The sequence below is a fragment of the Rhinopithecus bieti genome, unplaced genomic scaffold (genome assembly GCF_001698545.2).
Source record: "Rhinopithecus bieti isolate Rb0 unplaced genomic scaffold, ASM169854v2 scaffold_29855, whole genome shotgun sequence".
In the NCBI taxonomy this organism is placed as follows: Eukaryota; Metazoa; Chordata; class Mammalia; order Primates; family Cercopithecidae; genus Rhinopithecus; species Rhinopithecus bieti.
The window spans coordinates 657,758-679,358 of record NW_016813109.1 but is presented as its reverse complement, the minus strand read 5'-3'; the positions used below and the strand labels follow the sequence as shown (position 1 = coordinate 679,358).

The window sequence follows — 21,601 nt, the reverse complement described above, 5'->3', positions numbered from 1 at the left end:
AAAAAAAAAAAAAAAAAAAAAAAAGTATAAAAAATTAGCCGGGCATAGTGGCATGTGCTTGTAATCCCAGCTACTTGGGAGGCTGAGGCACGAAAACTGATTGAGCCCAGGAGGCGAAGGTTGCAGTGAGCCGAGATCATGCCACTGCACTCCAGCCCGGCGGACAGAGCCAGACTCCATCTCAAAAATAAATAAATAAATAATAAATAAATGTGGTTTTATGAAGACAATGCCAGTATCTTCCTTTTTGCTCAAGAGTTCTTCTGCCACTAAGGTCCTTGAAGGAGGCAGTTCCCTAGGAGGGGAAAATATATGGCTTATTCTTCTCCGTCACCAAGGAAGCAGCTGAGGTGTCCATACAGGGATGTGGCACACCTCCCACGTTAATCCTTTTTCTAGCAACAGCAGTATTTCTTGTTGAAGGAGAAATTTTTACCCATGTGACTTCTACTCCCTTCCCCCTCTTCCAGTGAGAGTCACAAAGAACACAGAAATGACCAGAAGACCCAACTATTGATCCATAAACTCACAGCATGTCAGCACTCAAAGGTCCTGTGCATACCTCTTCATTCACCACACGAGTCCTCTAAGGCTCAACTGGGGGAAGTGACTTCCTTAGGGAGCCAAATGAAGACAGAGCTCAAACTCCTAACATCAATCTGGTGCTTTGGCAAAGAAACAGCCTGAGAAAGAAAGAAGGAAACTGACATATATTAAGAAATTATGATGTGCCAGGCATGCTGCTAGGCACCTTCACATGTGGTCGCCTAATCCTAACAATCCCATTTCACAGATGAAGAAACTAAGGATGAGGTTGGTGAAGGAACCTGCCCTAGGTCACACAGGCAGCAAGCAGGGGAGCCAGTATTCAAGCACAATGCTTTCTGATTCCCAAATCCCATGCACTTTCCTTTAGGCCCTGCCATCTCCCATGAGACATTATCTAAGAGCTGATTATCAACGAAAGGTAAATACAAGAGCAGGACCAGCAGGGTTACACCAAAAGAGGCCCAGTGTCATTGCCCAAGCTGGGCAGGGCAGAAACTTGTCCAACTGGCTCTTGGGTGCCAAACTCCAATAGACCAGGGATTCAGAGCAGGAAGAGGGAAGGAAGGAGAGATGCTGGTGCCATCTGACCTTCTCTTACAGGCCCCTGGAGTGTCCAGCAGACAGTAAAAAGCAGCTAGCAGGAGAAGGAGGGAGGGGACATCCCTGGTAATCCCAGAGCTACGGCATGAGCTGACATAGCTGTATGTGAGCTAAAATCATAGCTCAGCCACCAAAAGCCACGGCCATCTAGACTCGCAGAAAAGAATGTGCCTGCAGAGGGGGTATAGCTCGGAGTAGACATTTGAATGTAGGAGAACGGTGTGACAGGATTGGGAAGGAGGAGCATAGCTGTCACTGCCCCACATTCCAAAGCCCTTACCCTGACAGGAGCAACCAAAGCAGGGGAGCCAAGCGAATCCCAGGCATCAGGTGACCTGGGCCGTGGCTCTGCCTGCTGCTCTGATGCCAAACACCTCTCCTCCTCTCTGCCCTGCAGGTCCACTGGCTGATGCTAACACAGGGGCACATGACATGCTGATAGCTACTCTCCCCATTCTCCAGTTCAAAGTGTGTATTTAATCTTTCCCTTCAGGAGAAGTCGATTCTATATCATCCTCTGCTGCATGGGCTTAATGTTTTCATTCTATTACTTGGATGTCGATTTCTTGTTGACAGACACCGGTATCAGCTTTAGACAGGATAAGTTTCATTGTGTGTTAAGTCTCTCAGCCACACCCCCCATTCCCTTTATTTCCGTCTTCCAACTCTGGTGACAGAGACTTAAAGACCAGGTCAGGCCGGACGTGGTGATTCATGCCTGTAATCTCAACACTTTGGGAGGCCAAGGCAGGTGGATCACTTGAGGTCAGGCGTTTGAGACCAACCTGGCCAACATGGTGAAACCCTGTCTCTACTAAAAATACAAAAATTAGCCGGGTGTGGTGGTGCACACCTGTAATCCCAGTTACCCAGGAGGCTGAGGTAAGAGGATCGCTTGAACTCGGGAGGCGGAAGTTGCAGTGAGCCAAGATCGCACCATTACACTCCAGCCTGGGTGACAGAGTAAGTGAGACTCCATCTCAAAAAGAAAAAAAAAAAAAGACCAGGTCAGAGGCCTGGGCTTCAGATAATCTCCTGGGCGCATCTGGGTCTCAACTCTGACTGCTGGCCACTTAAATGGTTCTAAAGCTGTAAACTCAATAAGCCAACTCCATCAGCCCTTTCTTCAATCCAGCCTCAAACTCAATGTCATTTCCCCACCACTTTCTAATCGGTTTCCCTCTCCCCTCCCCAATCTCTGTCAGTAATTCCACCTCCTCTCCCCAGTCAACCAGATACTAAACTTTCAAACATTCTTCCCTCATGTGGCCTCTAAACCTGCCCCCCACCCAACTCCATGCCCACCACCTCAGGCATATCAGGAAGCTCCGTGACAAATCCCCAGCTGTCATCTCCAGCTCCAGCTCTCCCCACTTCGCCATCCATCCCGATGTCCCGGCCAGAACAAACTTTCTTAACAGATAACATCTGTAGCACTTTAAAGCTCATCAAAGCATTTTCACATATATTATTTACTCTTCATAACAACAATGTCACAGGTGGAGATCACTGATATCATTACCATATATTGTGGATGATGACAGGAGGCTCAAAAAATGGACGTTTCCTTAATGAATATATTCATCATGTTGCCCTGTGCTCAATTGATATAACTAATAAAACTGGTCTCTGAAGCAAAATCTAATATGAACCCCTCTCCCAAACATGCAATAACCTCCTTTGCCTTAGAGACACAATTTAGATAATAAATTAATAAAATGACTTTTTTTTGAGACAGGGTCTTGCTCTGTAATTCAGGCTGGAGTACCCCATCCTGATCACAGCCTCTAACTCCTGAGCTCAAGTGATCCTCCCACCTCAGCCTCCCAAGTACCTGGGACTACAGGCATACGCCACCACGATTGATATTTTATTTTACTTTATTTTATTTTATTTTATTTTAGAGATGGGGTCTTCCTACATTGCCCAGGCTGGTCTCAAATTCCTGGCCTCAAGTGATCCTCCCACCTCAGCCTCCCAAAGGGCTGGGATTACAGATATGAGCCACCATGTCTGGCCATACCATTCTTTGGTACATAACTAGATCTATAAATTTAAAAAGAAACATATATAATAAATATATTGAACAAATGCTGAAGGTTAAAATGTAAAGTAAAATCTAACAACAACATACCAAAGAGAAGTTTTGAGAAAACTGAAAATAGTCATTACTATGGTTTTGCAATAGTTATTTAACCTCTGCTAAGTTTCATAGCTTCTATCTGTTTAGCTGCTTGGACTTTACTACTGAGTAGTGCTAACTCTTAACACAATTCTTTCAATGTGCTGCTTAGTTTTTGTTGGTTTGTTTGTTTGCTTTTTGAGATGGAGTCTCGCTCTTGTTACCCAGGCTGGAGTGCAGTGGCATGATCTCAGCTCACTGTAATCTCTGCCTCCCGGGTTCAAGCGATTCTCCTGCCTCAGTCTCCTGAGTAGCTTGCCACCATGCCCTGCTAATTTTTGTACTTTTAGTAGAGACAGGGTTTTGCCATGTTGATCAGGCTGGTCTCGAACTCCTGACCTCGGGTGATCCGCCTGCCTTGGCCTCCCAGAGTGCTGGGATTATAGGTGTGAGCCACCACGCCCGGCTTAGTTTTTAATTTTTTTAAATCTAGACAAAGTACATCCTGTTATAAAGATACGAAGTATTTAAAAAATATGATGGCTACAGAAAACACATAAAGCAAAATTGCACTTTTTTATTTTACATTAAGCTCTCAAAAAGCCCACATATAATTTTAATTCTAAACATGTTTTGACCAGGCCCACTCAAATCCAGCAGTGAGCTATGATTGCACCACTACACTCCAGTCTCGGAGATGGAGTAAGAACCCTGTCTCTTAAAAAAAAAAAAAAAAAAAGTACTTTTAATAATAACTTTACCCTTAGCAAAATTTACATTTGGTAAAAGTACAGATTTGTCACTTATAATCTTCTTTTGAGGTTTTTTTTTTACCAAAGGATTCTGCGTTCTTACTCTAACACACTATAGACAAAAGCACATCAGCAATTCTACTGACTTCTGGAAATCACATGTCTACGTGGATAGTTAAGATACCAATTACACAAAATCCATGAATTTAAGACACTTTGCCCAAACAATTGCTGAAGATCTGAAAGTTATCATGATCTTAAGAGATAGTCTCATAGGCAGAGATTATCTCCAGACAGACACAAGAAACTGTCAAGACTGGCTGCCCCCCTGCCGAGAGGACAGAAGTGGGAGGGAGAAATTTGTCAGTAACTCTGCATTCCTGCAGTTCAAATTTTGCACCACGTTCATCTATTCCCCAATTTTTAAAGAACGTTATTTCCTGGTTCTTGGCATTCTGACAGGTTGAAGCATACAATGCAAAAATTATTCCTGGCTTTCAGCCAAAATTTGCTTAGGAAAGTTTCACATATATTTTTTAAAAACGCCAATTTTCATGTAGCCTTTAAGACAACAGTATTGTCCATTACACATTATGTGTTATTATAACCTCCTCCCATACCTTTGTATGCTTTCTACTAAAATGCACCAAATATCCATCTTGTTACCAACACTGCTAACACTCTTCACCCCATCAATGGAAAGAACTGCTTTCAGTTTATTTTAAAAAATTAAATAAAAACAAAGGGCTTTCATCGGCATCCCAGGGTTACCAAGAGCAATGCAGTCTTTTTGGTTATTTGATGATCCATGAGTCATATTGTGTGGCCTTTGGAAAGTAAAAGCATCTACGTATTTTTTGGAAAAAGCGGAAAAAACACATTTGACAGAGTAAATTTGACAAGACCAGCAATCTAGTGCAATATTGTTTTTCACGCTTCTGTTTACTCTTTGTTCAGGGCCATATAATTTGGTCTTGCAATTACTTAGCCAAATGGACATTAGAAAGGGGGGACATAAGCAATACTCTGCAACTAAAACATAGTTACTCTGCAGATTGCTGTACTAGAGTAGGGCGGCCCTAAGGAATTTCATCTCCTCTGTCATGATGGGAACCAATGTGAAATTCAAATACAAGCGGTAGTGTCATAATATTGTAGTAACATTTTAAGGAAAATCAAGCCAGCATTTGTTTCTGTTCGAGAATTATCTGACTGCATGCAAGATGAAGAAGTTCTAGAGTGGGGAGACTGGCTGTATAACATCATGCCTACAGTCAACAATATGGTATCATGCATTTAACTTTTGTTAAAAGGGTAGATCTCATGCTGAATGTCCTTACTATAATTTAAAAAAAGTTTGCTTGATATGTCAGCATATTGATTTTTAAATGTATTAGCCAAATCAGTGTCCATAATCAATAATACTGAGACTTTCCATTTAGATGGGTCCTTTTTAGCTAATGGGTTTTTGTTCTATATCAGTTTAGAGTCACTACTGCCTGTATGAGAAGCCTTGATTCGCTACTTAATCACACTGATTCTAAATTCTGCCAGACATTCAAGAATGCACCTGGCCCATGCTGTGTTCTGATCCCCAACACGCCCCTACCGTATGCCCATCTAGCAGACATTGCTGCTGGCCTCCCAAATTCCCTCCATCTCTTTTTGCCATTTGGCTATGCCTTCCATGGCCTGCATCCACAGCTCTGCTTCAGAGAACTGCCTCTGGGCTGCTGGAAGCCGTTCTGCCCACATGTGCAGAGCTGGAGCCAGTTACTGCCCGGTGCAGGCACACGAAAGCCCAGCTCCCTGAGACAAAACTGAGGAATGACTCACCCCAGCGCTCCTGCAGGCCCACAGTGAAACCATCCCTTGCTCAGACTTCCACCTGAGTTCACACCCTCCACCTGAGCTGGCCTCCTCCCTTCCCTGTCCTCCTTCCCCAGCTCTCTTCATAGTCCCCGCGGGAACATTTCCTCAATAAAGAACTTCCTGACAGATCTTGTCTCAGCGCCTGACTCCTAGTCTCAGGGTCTTCTTCTGGGGACCCTGATGACCTTAAATGTCCCTCCAACCAAGCAAGCTCACCTCTGCCCCACAATGACTGCTGTTTCCCCAACTTAGAACACCCTCCTTCTCTTCTTCATCTCTGGGGCAGAGTGGGTATAACAATCAAAGGACATCTTGGAAATGAAAACTGGGCTAGGCATAGTGGCTCACACCTGTAACCCAGCACTTTGGATGCCAAGGTGGGTGGATCACCTGAGATCAGGAGTTCGAGACCAGCCTAGCCAACGTAGTGACACCCTATCTCTAATAAAATACAAAAACTAGCTGGGCATGGTGGCGCAGGCCCTGCAAACCCAGCTACTCGGGAGGCTGAGGCATGAGAATTTCTTGCAGCTGGGAGGCGGAGGTTGCAGTGAGCTGAGATCATGCCACTGCACTGGATCCTCGGCAACAGAGTGAGACTCTGTCTTTAAATTATAAATAAATAGCCGGGCGCAGTGGCTCAAGCCTGTAATCCCAGCACTTTGGGAGGCCGACATGGGCGGATCACGAGGTCAGGAGATCAAGACCATCCTGGCTAACACAGTGAAACCCCGTCTCTACTAAAAAATACAAAAAACTAGCCGGGCGACGTGGCGGGCATCTGTAGTCCGAGCTTACTCGGGAGGCTGAGGCAGGGAGAATGGCGTAAATAGACGGCCGGAGCTTGCAGTCGAGCTGACAGATCTGGCCATTCGCACTCCAGCCTGGGCAGCAGAGCGAGACTCGTCTCAAAAAAAAAAAAAAATATATATATGTACTATATAGTATATAGTACTATAAATTTAAAAAGTAGAGTGCAAAAAAAACCCACAAAATACTCTGCAAATATGAATAATGTATAGCAAAAATGAACCTCACACACTCTTCAACATCTGGATCTAGTGATACCTCCTCTACAAAGGGAGCCCCCAGCTCTCCCCACCCTAATTGTCTATTTTCCTAAAGACAATATAAACTCTATGAAGGCAAAGACTGTCCTGTTCACTGATGTAGCCACAGTATTTAGATCAGCATCTGGCACATTGAACAAATTTAGTAAATATGTGTTAATAATGCTGTTGAACTCCAGGATCTCCTTCTATTCTCAGGAAATTAAGGGATCAAAGGCACATTAAGGATCACCTAGAGGCTGGGCACGGTAGCTCATGCCTGTAATTCCAGCACTTTGGGAGGCCAAGGCGGTGGGATCATTCGAGGTCAGGAGTTCGAGACCAGCCTGACCAACATGGTGAAACCCCATCTCTACTAAAAATATAAAAATTAGCCAGGTGTGGTGGTGAAAGGACCACCTAGAGTGCCCATACTTCACAGGATAAATGACTTGCCTAGGATGTAAATCAATTTAGTGGCAGAGCCATGATTGCATCCTTGATCTCTTATCTCCCCAGCCTGAGAACTTTCCATATGACACTCCACCTCTTTCCCTTATGGGTGGCAGCAAAGGAAAATGGCAACCCCTTCTCCTTCAACCTAAATATTGGCATCCGGGCATTGGCACTGGCACTTAATGATATGCTACCCTGTTATATGATATGCCAGGATTATTAGCACTACAGTTTTGTGTGTGTTGTTTTCCTCTCCCCAGCTAACCCTGAAGCTTCCTGGTGGCAAAAGCCTCATTGAATTCATTTTCCACATCATCTACAGGACCTTGCACAGGGCTGAGCACAGAGGTCAGTGGGAGGAGGGAGGCAGACAAAGGGGAGGTTGCATGCTCGAGTCGATGGATCTGGCTCCAACGCTGCATTTACCACCTGCACAACCATGAGCAGAGTGACAACGGACCCTAGGCCCCAGGATTATGGAGAGGTTCGATGGGGTAACACATGTAAAAGCATATCACACCACGGCTCGTACACGGCAACCACTTAGTAAGTATAAGCTGCAGTGAGTAATAACAGTAGCAGCAGCAGTAACAGATTCAGGCTCACCGAACACCACCTACCAGGTGGTTTCAACACACAAAGATCGGAGACCTGGGTCCAAAAATCTTCTGCTTATTACTGCCTATTAAATAATTAAGAAAACATAGCAGAGATCTCCTTTCCCCTATCAAATAAAGATGTTCAATGACCACACACAGTTCTCAATGCCTCTCTTCATAGGAATGGACCAAAATCCCCAGGATGTCCCTCTCTGCAGAACTTCCATTCCATTTTGGCCCTGTCCCCAACCCCAGGAAAGCAATGTTGGGCACTCCACATTCCCCAAGGACCTGACTTCTGGCCACTTCCTTCCCTGGCCCTCTTTAGTTTGTTCATTCATTCATTTAATGAATACATATTCATCAAATCCTGGACACTATGATCAAAAACTAAGCCACACGAGTACCCTACCTTCTAGGACTTCCCAGCCCTGAGAGTCCTCAGGTTTCTCTTTCTTAACCAGTAACTACCTTTGCAGGCTCTCCATCCTCCCAGTCACCCTTGTGCCTGTCTCATTATCAGCAGTAATGGCAGAGGCACTACAGTTAGACTGTCAGGGTTAGAGTCCCAGCTGTGCTACTTTTTTACTATGTAACCACGGGCAAATTCTTCCCGTCAGCCTCACCTACCTCATCTTCAGAATGAGGGCAATAATAACTACCAATTAAACTTGTTGTCAGAATGAAATAAAAACCCAATGACGTGTGCTTGGCACACAGTAATAAATGCTCACTAATACCATTTAAAACTTACCTGAAACATCCACGCTTAAATGTGGAGTGGCTGTTTGGCCGTTTACACAACAAAGAACTAACCCAACTACTGAAGAAGTAAAATGTCCTGAATTATTTCTGTATCACAGCAAGACTCCTTTTTCAAGAATATGTCAAGCCAGGTGAGCTCTATTGCTTCCTGGGAAAACGTAAAGAATCCTCGGCAGTGGGCCACTAGTTAGTTCTACCTGGTAATTCAAACTCAAAGAAGGTTCTACCGCAAAACACCCTGAGAGCTCAGCTGGCAGGAAAGAGTAAGAGCCTGCCCTGGGCCGGGGGAACCTGCTACAGAGGCTGACCCCAGAGAGCCTAGAAAGCAGCCTGAGGCACAGCGTCTAGGCTTAGCACAGGTTCTGGGCCCCAGTGACAAATCAGAGTGAAGGGAATCCTGACAACTGTCAATTTTCAAGTTCCAAGATGGTGCCACTGTGGTCCTGGGTGATCTGCCACTGACAGCACAACTCTCAGTCTGTGATCCAGGGTATGAAGAAAGATCCGACTCTCCAGGGAGCAGCTGGCAACAGCCAGACAGAATTCCCCAAGTAAGTCAATTTGGGTAAAGCACAGCACTAGTGGGGAAGCATGGCGTGAAGCAGGTAACTCAAAACAAAAATCCATTCGAATGACTTGCGCTAACACAGCAGGTGAGTGGGAGGAAGTACACAAAGGAGAATGGAGAGAGAATGTGAAGACCCGTAAGTCACCCAGGGTTCGTCTCCAGTGTGCCCAAAGCCAAGTCTACTGGCAACAAAGACTTAACTCCGGCCAAAGCAGGAGCATCGCTTGAAACCAAGAGTTCAGGCCAGGCGTGGTGGCTCATACCTGTAATCCCAGCACTTTGGGAGGAAGAGGCGGGTGGATCACCTGAGGTCAGGAGTTTGAGGCCAGCCTGACCAATATGATGAAACCCCATCTCTACTAAAAATACAAAAATTAGCTGGGCATAGTGGCGAGCGCCTGCAATCCCAGCTACTCAGGAGGCTGAGACAGGAGAATCGCTTGAACTCGGGAGGCAGAGGTTGCAGTGAGCTGAGATCACACCATTGTACTCCAGCGTGAGCAACAAGAGCAAAACTCCATCTCAAAAAAAAAAAAAAAAAAAAAAGAATTGGCCAGGCATGGTGGCAGGCGCCTGTGATCCCAGCTACTCAGGAGGAACCGGGAGATGGAGGTTGCAGTGAGCCCAGATCACACCATTGCACTCCAGCCTGAGTGACAAAAGCAAAACTCTGTCTCAAAAGAAGAGAAAAAAAAAAAAAAAGAAACCAGGAGTTCGAGACCAGCCTGGTCAACAAAGTGAGACCCTCCATCTCTACAAAAAATAAAAATAATTAGCCCAGTATGGTGGCGCACATCTGCAGTCCCAGGTACATGGGAGGCTGAGGTGGGAGGATCACTTGAGCCCAGGAGTTTGAGCTATGATTGCATCACTGCACCCCAGCCTGGGCAACAGAGTAAAATCTCAAATTGAAAAAAAAAAACAAAAAAAGCTAGGCATAGTGGCTCACGCCTGTAATCCCAGCACTTTGGGAGGCCAAAGCAGGCAGATCACTTGAGGTCAGGTGTTCAAGATCAGCTTGGCCAACACAGTAAAACCCTGTCTCTACTAAAAATAACAAAATGGCTCACTTTGGAAGGCCGAGGCAGGCAGATCACGAGGTCAGGAGATCGAGACCATCCTGACTAACACAGTGAAACCCCGTCTCTACTAAAAAAGTACAAAAAATTAGCCAGGCATGGTGGCGGGCGCCTGTAGTACCAGTTACTTGGGAGGCTGAGGCAGAAGAATGGCGTGAACTCAGGAGGCCGAGCTTGCAGTGAGCCGAGATAGCACCACTGCACTCCAGCCTGGGCAACAAAGGGAGACTCTGTCTCAAAAAATAAATAAATAAATAAATAAATAAGTACCAAAAATTAGTCGGGCATGGTGGTACATGCCAGTAATCCCAGCTACTAAGGAGGCTGAGGCAGGAGAATCACTTGAATCCGGGAGGTGGAGGTTGCAGTGAGCCGAGATAGTGCCACTGCGCTCCAGCCTGGGTGACAGAACAAGACTGTCTCAAAGAAAAGAAAAAAGAAAAGAGCAAAGGAAGGGAAAATGGTATGGCAGGGTCTGAAGGCAAACCAGGCCCACTGCATGACAAACAGCGGCATTCCAGGCTGAGCTGAAGGTGTCACAGTGTGCCGAGGAAGGGTTCACTCTGCACAGTAGGCACTTCAAATGAAAGTAAGCAACAGGTTTCTCAGGGCTGCAGGGTGCCACATGGGGCTCAGTTCTACTTAGGGTTAATCCTTCCTGGAGAAGGCAATTAGCAGCAGCTTACTTTCTGAGTATGTTTTCTGCATCGATACAGTTTTTCTCTTGGCCATCAAATCTTGAAGACAAATGCCCAAGACCACTAGATGATTAGTCCCTGGATAGTGACCTAGAGATTCACACAACTCGTTTTCTACATCGCATCTTAAAGCATAACTCCATCCCAGGGACATTCAGAATTTCCTCTTCCCAAACCTCGGAACTAGAGCCAAATTCCAGACCCCACACCCTTCTTCATCCCAACACAGCCATGACCTGTGACCTTGCTGTTCAGAGGCCATGTCAGTGTTTGCAGGTTCATTCCACCAAATCACTCAAGGGTGGGGGAAGGAAAAAGCTAACAGCACCCAGGGCCAGAATAAGAAAAGCCTTGAGATCCCAAATCAGAGTGAAGCAACTTGTTCCCAGACCAGTGGTGACTCCAGGGACTCCCAGACATAGCAGTCAAAGGTAGGTGGCCTCCATCTTTGTGCCTGACCTCCACAAGATGCTCAGCAAGTCACCTAATTCTGACCATGTTCTTGCCTACATCCAGTGCAGTGTCTGAGGCTCTCTTCTCATCTGGACCACGAGTAAACAAAACTGGGTGACCGCCAAAGGCACCTCCAATCCAGGATTCTAGGACTTCCTGAGTCAGGAAACCAAAGAAATCCAACATGTGTCCAGCTCAGGGAACCAGGTCACATTCTCTGCTGGGGTGGGGCCCCCAGACTGGAAGAGCAGGAGCAGCCAGAGGCCACAGCCCTGAAGAAAAGTGACAGGAAGCAAGCCATGCCTTGGAGCCTGGATCCAGGACTTGGATCTCACTGGCAGATCCTGGCTGGTCTCTGTGTGTGAGAGCAGACACCAGATGCCAGGGTCAGGAGAGCATCCTTCTCTCCAAACTAAGAACTGAGATGGTTTTCTGTGGGGGGGGGGGGGGGGTATGGTATGTGTGTGTATTTGTGTGTGTATGGTGTGTGTCTGTGTGTGTGCATGTGTGTGTCTATGTATGGGGTGCATGCATGTGTGGTGTGTGTGGGGGTGTGTGTATGGTTTGTGTGTCTCTGTGTGTGTGGTGTGTGTATGGTTTATGCTGGTGTGCGGTGGGTGTGTATGGTATGCGCTGCATGTGGTTGGCGTGTGTGTGTGATGATGTGTGTCTGAGTGTGTGTTTATGGTTGTGTTATGTGTGTGTGGTGTGCTGTATGGGGTGTGTGCTTCATGTGTGTGTATGTGGGTAATGTATGTATCTGGTGTGTGTTTATGGTTGTTGTGTGTGTGTGTGTGGTTGGTTGTGTGTACATTGTGTGTAATGGTGTGTCTGGTGTGTGGCTGTGCTGTGTATGGTGTGTGCTCGCGTGTATGTGTGTGTGGTACGTGTATGCGGGCGTATGTGTGCTGTCGTGTGGTGTGTATTATGGTGTGCTGCATGTGGTGCTGATGGCCTGCTCTGTTAGAATGTGGGTGTGGTGTGTGTATGCGGTTGTGTATTTGTGTGCGGTTGTGTGTGTATGCGGGTATGTGTGCCATGATGTGGGCGGCTGTGTATGCTGTGTAGGTGTCGTTTATGGCGTTGTGTGGTGCTGTGGCTGTGGTGTGTGTATGGGTGTGTGCTTGCCCATGCTGCTCATCTATGTGCTGTACAGTATGTATCTGGTGCGCGAGCGTTGTGTTCACGGGTGGTGTGTGTGGCCTCTGTGTATGTTAATGCGGGCGTGTGTGTATGGGGTGTGTGCTGCATGTGTGTGTGTGGTGTGTGGGTGTGTGATACTGCGGATGTGTGTGGCATATGTGCGTGATGGTTGTGTCTGGTGCTGTGGTGCCTCGTGTGTGTATAGTGTGTGTGCGGTATGTGTGTGTGGATATGTTGTAATGCGGAGTATGTCGTGTGCTGTGTTCCGTGTGGTGTTGTATAATGGCTGTGCTGCATGTGCTGTACGTATGCGTGTCTGGTGTGCTGTGTGGCTTGGGTATGAAGTGTGTGGTGTGCGTGTGTGTGAATGTCGTTTGGTGTGTATGGTGTGTGTATGAGGTGCGTGTTGTGTGTGTGTATGGGGTGTCGTGGTGTGTGTGTACTGTGTGGTGTGTATGGGGTGTGTGTGGTGTGTGTGTGAGGTGCGTGTGTGGTGCGGGTGTGTGTGGTGTGTATGGGGTGTGTGGTGTGTGTGTATGAGGTGCATGTGTGTGTGTCTGTGTGGTGTGTGGTGTGTGTGTATGAGGTGCATGTGCGTGTGTGTCTGTGTGGTGTGTATGGGGTGTGTGTCGTGTGTATGAGGTGCGTGTGTGTGCGTGTGTGTGGTTTGTATGGGGTGTGTGTGGTGTGTGTGCACGTGAATGTGTTTGTGTGTGTCTGTGTGTGTTGTGGGGTTGTCCCCTCCCTGCTGATGAGCAGGTTGTGTTGCTCGTGAGCCTAGGCCTGGAGGCTAACCCCGTGCGCATTCCTCCCGCGCAGTGAGGGGCACCCAGTCGCCCCGCCCCTTCCCACTGACCCTCTCACCTGGGGGTTGTCCATATACCAGAGGAGGCAGTTAGCCTGGGTGTCCAGAATGAAGTACCTCCGCAGAAACTTGCCGCTGTTCTCATGCTCCTCGATGTCCAGAAACCCACAGATTCGGTTCTGCCGATCCACATAAGGCATTCCTGGGCTCTGCTCTCATCACCCTGCGCACAGGAGGGAGGTGCTGATGAGAAGGAAGATGAAGCAGCTCTGCCTCAGGACCTGCAGAAATCTTTCCAGGAAGTTGGGCTGAGACTCTCTCACCAACTTCCTTCCGTGGGGGCACCAAATGTTCCACTCCAGACCCTGGAAACCTCTCCCAATGTTAAGCACCCCTAAAAATCCATTCACACGTATTCAACTCACTTTTCCAAGGCTCTATGTGCCCAGGATAGCACTGGGCACTTTACATTCATAGAGGAGATAAGCTCAAACTTTAGATCAGGGGCCTGCATTCAAATTCCAGTTCTGGATACTTGTTAATTGTATGACCACCAATTATTTAACCTTCGTGTGCCTCAGCTTCTGCATCTGTAAAACGGGGTTAATAATAGTGCACCTCATAAGGCTTGGGCTGAGAATTAAGTGCTAGTTATACAGTAAGCACTTCCTGAACAGTAGCTATTATCGTCGCTCTGCACAAAACCTTGTAAAGTGGCTCACAACTCAATTTTACACATGGAAGAAATGATCTCAGAAAGGATGTAAGCTCCAATTCAAACATCTGAATAAAATTCTGCCAGGCTCTTGAACAATACCTCACAAGCATGGGCAACCAAAGCAAACATGGACAGGCAGGATCACATCAAGTTAAAAAGTTTCTGCACGGCAAGGGAAACAACCAACAAAGTGAAGCGAAAACCCACAGAACGGGAGAAAAATCAGCAAATTACCCATCTGATAAGGGACTAATAACCAGAATATATAAAGAGCTCAAGCAACTCTATAGGAAAAAAATCTAATAATCCGACTTTAAAATGGACAAAAGATTTGAATAGACATTTCTCAAGAAAAACACATACAAATGGCAAACAGGCACATGAAAAGGTGCTTGACATCACTGCTCATCAGAGAAATGCAAATCAAAACTGCAATGGGGTATCATCTCACCCCAGTTAAAATGGCTTTTATCCAAAAGACAGGCAACAACAAATGCTGGTGAGGAAGTGGAGAAAAGGGAACCCTTGTATGGTGTTGGTGGGAATATAAATTAGTACAACCACTATGGAGAACAGTTTGGAGGTTCCTCAAAAAACTAAAAATAGATCTACCATAAGATCCAGCAATCCCACTGCTGGGTATACACCCAAAGAAAGGAAATCAGTCTGTTGAAGAGGTATATTTGCACTCCTATGTTTGTTGCAGCTCTGTTCACAATCGCCAAGATGTGGAAGCAGCTTGGTGGCCATCAACAGATAAATGGATAACGAAAATGTGGCATATATACACAATGGAGTACTATTCAGCCATAAAGAAGAATAAGATCCTGTCATTTGCAACAACATGGATGGAACTGGGGATCATTATGGTAAGTGTGAAATTAGCCAGCCACAGAAAGACAGACATCACTCACTTATGGGACCTAAAAATCAAATCAATTGAACTCATGGAGATAGAGAGTAGAAGGGTGGTTACCAGAGGCTGGGAAGGGTAGTGGAGGGCTGGGGGGAAGTGGGGATGGTTAATGGTACAAAAAATAGTTAGAAAGAATGAATAAGACCTACTATTTGATAGTACAACAGGGTAACTATAGTCAATAATAATTTAATTGTACATTTTAAAATAATTAAAAGAGGCCGGGAGTGGTGGCTCATGCCAGTAATCCCAGCACTTCGGGAGGCTGAGGCAGGTGGATCAATTGAGGTCAGGAGTTCAAGACCAGCCTGGCCAACATGGTGAAACTCCGTCTCTACTAAAAATATAAAACATTAGCCAGTCGTGGTGGCACATGCCTGTAATCTCAGCTACTCGAGAGGCTGAGGTAGGAGAATCGCTTGAACCCAAGAGGTGGAGGTTGCAGTGAGCCAAGATCGCGCCATTGCACTCCAGCCTGCGCAACAAGAGTGAAACTCTGTCTAAATAAAATAAAATAGTATAACTGAACAGTTTGGAACACAAAGGATAAATGCTTGAGGGGATGAATACCCCACCTTCCATGAAGTGACTGTTACGTGCTGCAAGCCTGTATCAAAACATCTCAGGTACCCCACAAATATATACACCTACTACGTATCCACAAAAGTTAAACATAAAAAAATTTTTCTAAAATTCTGCCAGGAATTAAGTCACAAAGGACAGCCTCTCCAGCTCCATGAAGATACCAAGAGATTAAAATGCAAGGAGTTTCTGGAGTCTTGCGGTAGGGTCACAGCCCTGGCCCAGCATCTTACATCACTCTGCTGTCACTGTTATGGGGTGAATCATGTCCTCTCAAAATTCGTATGTTGAAGTCCTAACCCCAAGGCCTTCAAAATGTGGCTGTATTTGGAGACAGGGTCTTTAAAGAGGTGACTGAGTTAGCATGATGTCATTAGCATGGGCCCTAATCCACTATGACTGATGTCTCTATAAGAAGAGCAAAGACCCTGTGAAGACACAGGGCGGTGACAGCCATCCACAAGCCAAGGCGCAGGCCCTGGACAGATCTTTTCCTCACGGCCCTCAGAAGAAACCAACCCTGTTAACACCTTGACGTTGGACTTTCAGCCTCCAGATCTGTGAGAAAACGAACTTCTGTTGTTTAAGCCATCCAAACTGTGGTCCTTGGTTATGATGGCCTGAGCAGCCTAACATGGTTACCCATAAAGCCCCTTATAATGGAAAGAATGAGGCATCAGAACAAAGTCCCAGACTGGGTGCAGTGGCTCACAACTGTAATCCCAGCACTTTGGGAGGCCAAGGTGGGAGGATCGCTTGAGGCCAGGAGTTTGAGACCAACCTGGGCAACATAGCGAGACCTCGTCTCCACAAAAAAATTAAAAAATTAGCCAGGCATGGTGGCGTGCCTGTAGTCCCAGCTGCTCAGGAGGCTGAGGTAGGAGAATCGCTTGAGCTCAGGAATTTGAGGCTGCAGGGAACCATGAGAGTGCCACTGCCCTCCAGCCTGGATGACAGAGTGAGACCCTGTCAGAAGAAGAAGAAAGGAAGAGAGAAGAAAAAGGAGAAAGAAGAAGAAAGTCCCGGCCCATGAGCACTATCCCCGACTCCAGAATAGTCTCTCTAGCAATGTGGGATGAGCCACACCTTCAAGCCAGCCAGCCTCTGTTCTTGTTGCAATTTTCTTAGGCCTCTCTGAGAGCCAAAGCGAAGAGTGGGAGCTCTATTGTGCTCCCCAACAAAGACTGGCTCCTTTCAATGAGCAGAGACACCCAGCTGAAATGCACACCCAGTGCCGACATGGGACAAGGGGTCCCACAAGGGTCCCAAAGCACCACATGACCTTCAGACTTTCAAGGTCAGACCCCACCACTGCTGAGCCCTGAGAGACTCCAACAGAGTGAAGCTCCTGGTGGCCCAAGCCCTCTGTCCACAGCCACACAAAGTTGTGAGATGGCTGCCTCAGGCCATCCTCCACAAGGGGACGCTGGGTCAGCAGGTGAGCTACAGAGACCCAACAGCCCCAGTACTGCAGGCCCAGATACCCTCCCACAGCACAGGCTGACATCAGGCGGATTCAGATCAGGCTAATAATAGTAAGGATGGCGATTGGTGGCGTGGCGTGTTCCCTCCCAACCCCACAAGGGCCAGTGCTGAGAGGCGGCCCCTAGGAACAAATGCCCCCCACCAACACACACATGGATACCAGTGACCGGTGAATCCCTTGATCCAGGTGAGGTGAGGGGGACTGGAGACAGACATCAGGGAGACGCGTCGGGGAATCCCACAGCTACTCACTGTGAAAGGAGAGGGAACAAAGAGCAAAGCAGGCGAAAAACAGGGCAGAGGTGAAACAGCACAGCTAAGGAAGAAATCAGAGGAGCTGCAGTAAAAGATGCAGTGAGAAGGATCAACCGTGGACAGAGGAGGTTTCAGAAACACAGCAGAGAAGGATATGTTGCAGCACAGCAGGGGCCGGGGGAGGCACACCCCTGCCCAAAGCAGCATCCCTTCCATTACGGCACCTGCAGACAGACCCAGCGCCTCCTCGAACAAAGCTTCCGCCCCGGCTCCAGTTTCACAATGGAGCCAGTTTGAGTTCAGAAACAGGAGAGAGATGGGTACAAAGCCAGTAATGAGGAACAGACGCCACAGGAGGATCATGAAGTCTCCCAGCAGACATTGGGTCAAAGGTAGCAAGGGAAGCGGTCTGGCGCTGGCTGGGGGCAGGGGAGCATATCCTGGAGAGAAGCCGCAGCTCCCTGGGTGACGGGGGAACAGTAGTCCCACCAGAAGGGTTGGATCAGCATTCTGGGAAGGGTGCAGAGCTGCCTGGTCAGGATGCTGGTGATCGCCAGCCCCCCAGGAAAACCAGGCAAACCGCCTTGATGCCCAACCAGTCACAGACAGATTTGCAGGGACTGCAAGGACTATCGCTACTCCTGAGGCATCTCCCAGAGAAAACACACAAGCTGCTGTGGAAGAGTAAAGCTAACTGTCCTGGGCCCAATCGCTAAGCACAGTGTCCAACTGAACACTGGCTTTCAAATTTCTCCTTTTAAGCCTGCAGGATTCATCATGCCTGTCTTTTTCTTTCTTTTCTTTTTTTTTTTTTTTTTCCTTTCTGAGATGGAGTCTCGCTCTGTCGCCCAGGCTGGAGTACAGTGGGGGCAATCTCGGCTCACTGCAACCTCTGCCTCCCGGGTTCAAGCAATTGTCCTCCCTCAGCCTCCCAAAGTAGCTGGGAATACAGGTGCACGTCACCACACCCAGCTAATTTTTGTATTTTTAGTAGAGACGGGGTTTCGCTATGTTTGGCCAGGCTGGTCTCGAAATCCTGATGTCAGGTGAGCCACCCGCCTCAGCCTCCCAAAGTGCTGGGATTACAGGCGTAAGCCACCGCGCCTGGTCACGCCTGTCTTTTTCTGAAGTCAGGGGCTAAAGAAGGCACGCTCTGAAAGTCCAATTTTGTTTCAGGGGCGTCACGGTGGGAGAGGGCCCTCACGGACCCAAGGGGAAGATAAGCATTCAGGTTACAACACCTCCTGACTGTGGCTCTATCCCTATAAAAAAAACAGCTGCTCAGATGTCCCGAGAAGCAGCTGAGTCACAGAGCTCATCAGGAATGTGGGAGGTGGGGGGAAGGACCAACTGCAGGAGAACGGAGCATCACACAGAAATGTGGCTCTAACTAGCTGACCCACGCAGCAGCAGCACGCTCAGATGCTGCACACAACGTGAACTCAGGTCCTGAACCCTAATCCTCTGACGGTTCATTCTGATCCCATTTGTACATTCCTTGTCTCAACAGCTGCTAAGATTGGGTCCACAGAGCTGCCCCAGGCCCCCAAATCCCCTGTCCTCGCCTCTTCAGCCATGTCACCATCATTTTCCAAATCTTCTCTGGCTCTTTCTCTTCTTCACAGAGGCCTGTGTGGAAGTTAACTTTGCCACCTCATCCCTAGCATCTACTATTCTAGCAATGAGCCAGTGAGGGGAGAAAAGGGAGTGCCAGTAGTAATTGGTACTTAGATGGGGCAACAACTTGGTGTACACATATATGTGATCACCTCCAAATCCCCAGCCAAGACCAAGGCAAAGCTTCAAAATGTCTTTTCAAGCTCTCACAACACTCTGCCAGTTACATAGTTGGGGTTTTTTGTTTGTTTGTTCTGTTTTTTGAGACAGATTTTGCTCTTGTCGCCCAGGCTGGAGTGCAGTGGAGCCATCTCAGCACACTTCAACCTCCACCTACTGGGTTTAAGAGATTCATTCTCCTGCCTCAGCATCCAGAGTAGCTGGGATTACAGGCCTGTGCTACCACATCCGGCTAATTTTTGTATTTTTAGTAGAGACGGGTTTCACCATGTTGGCCAGGCTGATCTTGAACTCCTGACCTCAGGTGATCCACCAGCCTCGGCCTCCCCAGGTGCTGGGATGACAGGCATAAGCCACCACGCCCGGTCAAAATCACTTATCTTAAATTTCATTTTATGTTTTTATTTTTTAGAGACCCGGTCACACTCTGTTGCCCAGGTTGGAGTGCAGTGGTGTAATCGTAGCTTACTGCGGCCTCCCACTCCTGGGCTCAAGCAATCCTCCTGCCTCAGCCTCCCCAGTAGCTGGGACTACAGGTGCACACTACCATGGAGGGCTAATTTTTTAATTCTTTGTAGAGATGGGATCTCCCTGTGTTGCCCAAGCTGTTTCCAAACTCTTAGACCCAGGCAATCCTCCCACCTCAAGCCTCCCAAAGTACTGGGATTATAGGCATGAGCCACTACACCCAGCCTTAAATTTCATTTTGCCCTGAGTTCCCCAGTGTGAAAATATTGGGTGGAGGGTGATCTAGTGTGGTTTATCCCAGGAGTTCCCAGGTAAGTCTGTGGGAATCCTAACAATACCCAGCCCTTATCTCCTGGGACAACATGGAAAGTGTTCATGCTGGGGCCGGGCACGGTGGCTCACACCTGTAATCCCAGCATTTTGGGAGGCCGAAGCAGGTGGATCACTTGAGTTCAGGAGTTCAAAACCAGCATGGCCAACATGGTGAAACCCTGTCTCCACTGAAAATACAAAAATTAGCCAGGCATGGTGGTGCACACCTATAATCTCAGCTACTCAGGAGACTAAGGCAGGAGAATTGCTTGAACCTGGGAGGTGGAGGTTGCAATGAGCTGAGATCATGGCCACTGCACTCCAGCCTGGGTAACAGAGCGAGACTCCATCTCAAAAAAAAAAAAAAAAAAAAAAAAACAGACAGAAAGTGTTGATGCTGGGTTAGAGCTCTAAATACCCCTCTCTCTAGATGGTCCCTTCACCTTGGCTCTCATACCGTAATGAAACTATCTGGCAAGTAGCTTCCTGGCCTTCACAACACACAGCTAACAAAGCACACAGGGTATCTGCAAGAGAAGGGGCCTCTATCCAACCCACTCAGCACCCTATCTTCCCTAGCCAAACCTCCCTCGTGTTTTCTGGGTTTAGTGCAAAAATCATAATATCACAAGGCTGGAATTATTTTAACAATCACTCCAGCCAACAACTTCCACATTTGCATGCTTTTTCATGTCCCTATCCATATAATTGGCCTTTTAAAACTTAAAATGATGTCATGAGCATTTTCCATGTTGCTACATAGTCTTTACAATCATTGTTTCTAATGGTTGCATAACATTAACGGACTGGTTTTACTATAATTTACATAACCATTTCTCTACGATTAAATTGGAGGTTGTATCCAATTTTCACTATTATAAATAAGGCTNATAATATCACAAGGCTGGAATTATTTTAACAATCACTCCAGCCAACAACTTCCACATTTGCATGCTTTTTCATGTCCCTATCCATATAATTGGCCTTTTTAAAACTTAAAATGATGTCATGAGCATTTTCCATGTTGCTACATAGTCTTTACAATCATTGTTTCTAATGGTTGCATAACATTAACGGACTGGTTTTACTATAATTTACATAACCATTTCTCTACGATTAAATTGGAGGTTGTATCCAATTTTTCACTATTATAAATAAGGCTGATAGTTCCAAATACATAATGACATCTAGTGAGGCTGAACATTTTTTAAATGTTTGTTTCCTATTTCACCTACCTTCCTGGACTTCGTTAAAAGCAAATCAAGAGTATGTGTATACAGAATTCCTCTCTTTCTGTCTCCCTCCCTGTCCTTCTCTCCCTCTCTCCCTCACTCTCTCCCTCTCTTCTCTGTCTCTCTCACACACACACACCAAACCAATCCAAGACATAGCCTCCTATTATTCCAGTAACTCCTCCAAAATGTATTTCAGGCTGGGCATGGTGGCTCACGCCTATAATCCCAACACTTTGGGAGGCCGAGGCGGGAGGATTGCTTGAGCCCAGGAATTCAAGACCAGCTGGGCAACATGGCAAAACCTCATCTGTACCAAAAAGACA

At 46.9% G+C, this 21,601-nt stretch overlaps 1 protein-coding gene across 5 annotated transcripts in view; it reads right to left on the bottom strand.

Annotated features, from left to right (window-relative positions):
- PLEKHA2 (pleckstrin homology domain containing A2) overlaps positions 1-21,601 on the bottom strand; it is a 95,230-nt gene that overhangs the window by 44,676 nt on the left and 28,953 nt on the right. For 4 of the 5 annotated variants that reach the window (XM_017847676.1, XM_017847675.1, XM_017847674.1 and 1 more), the window contains one exon: positions 13,570-13,733. In XM_017847676.1, the coding sequence (XP_017703165.1) occupies positions 13,570-13,710 (141 nt within the window). In that variant the 5' untranslated portion in view covers positions 13,711-13,733. Of the gene's footprint in view, positions 1-562; positions 684-13,569; positions 13,734-21,601 lie in introns of those variants that run through there. The other variant, XM_017847677.1, reaches the window with a different exon arrangement.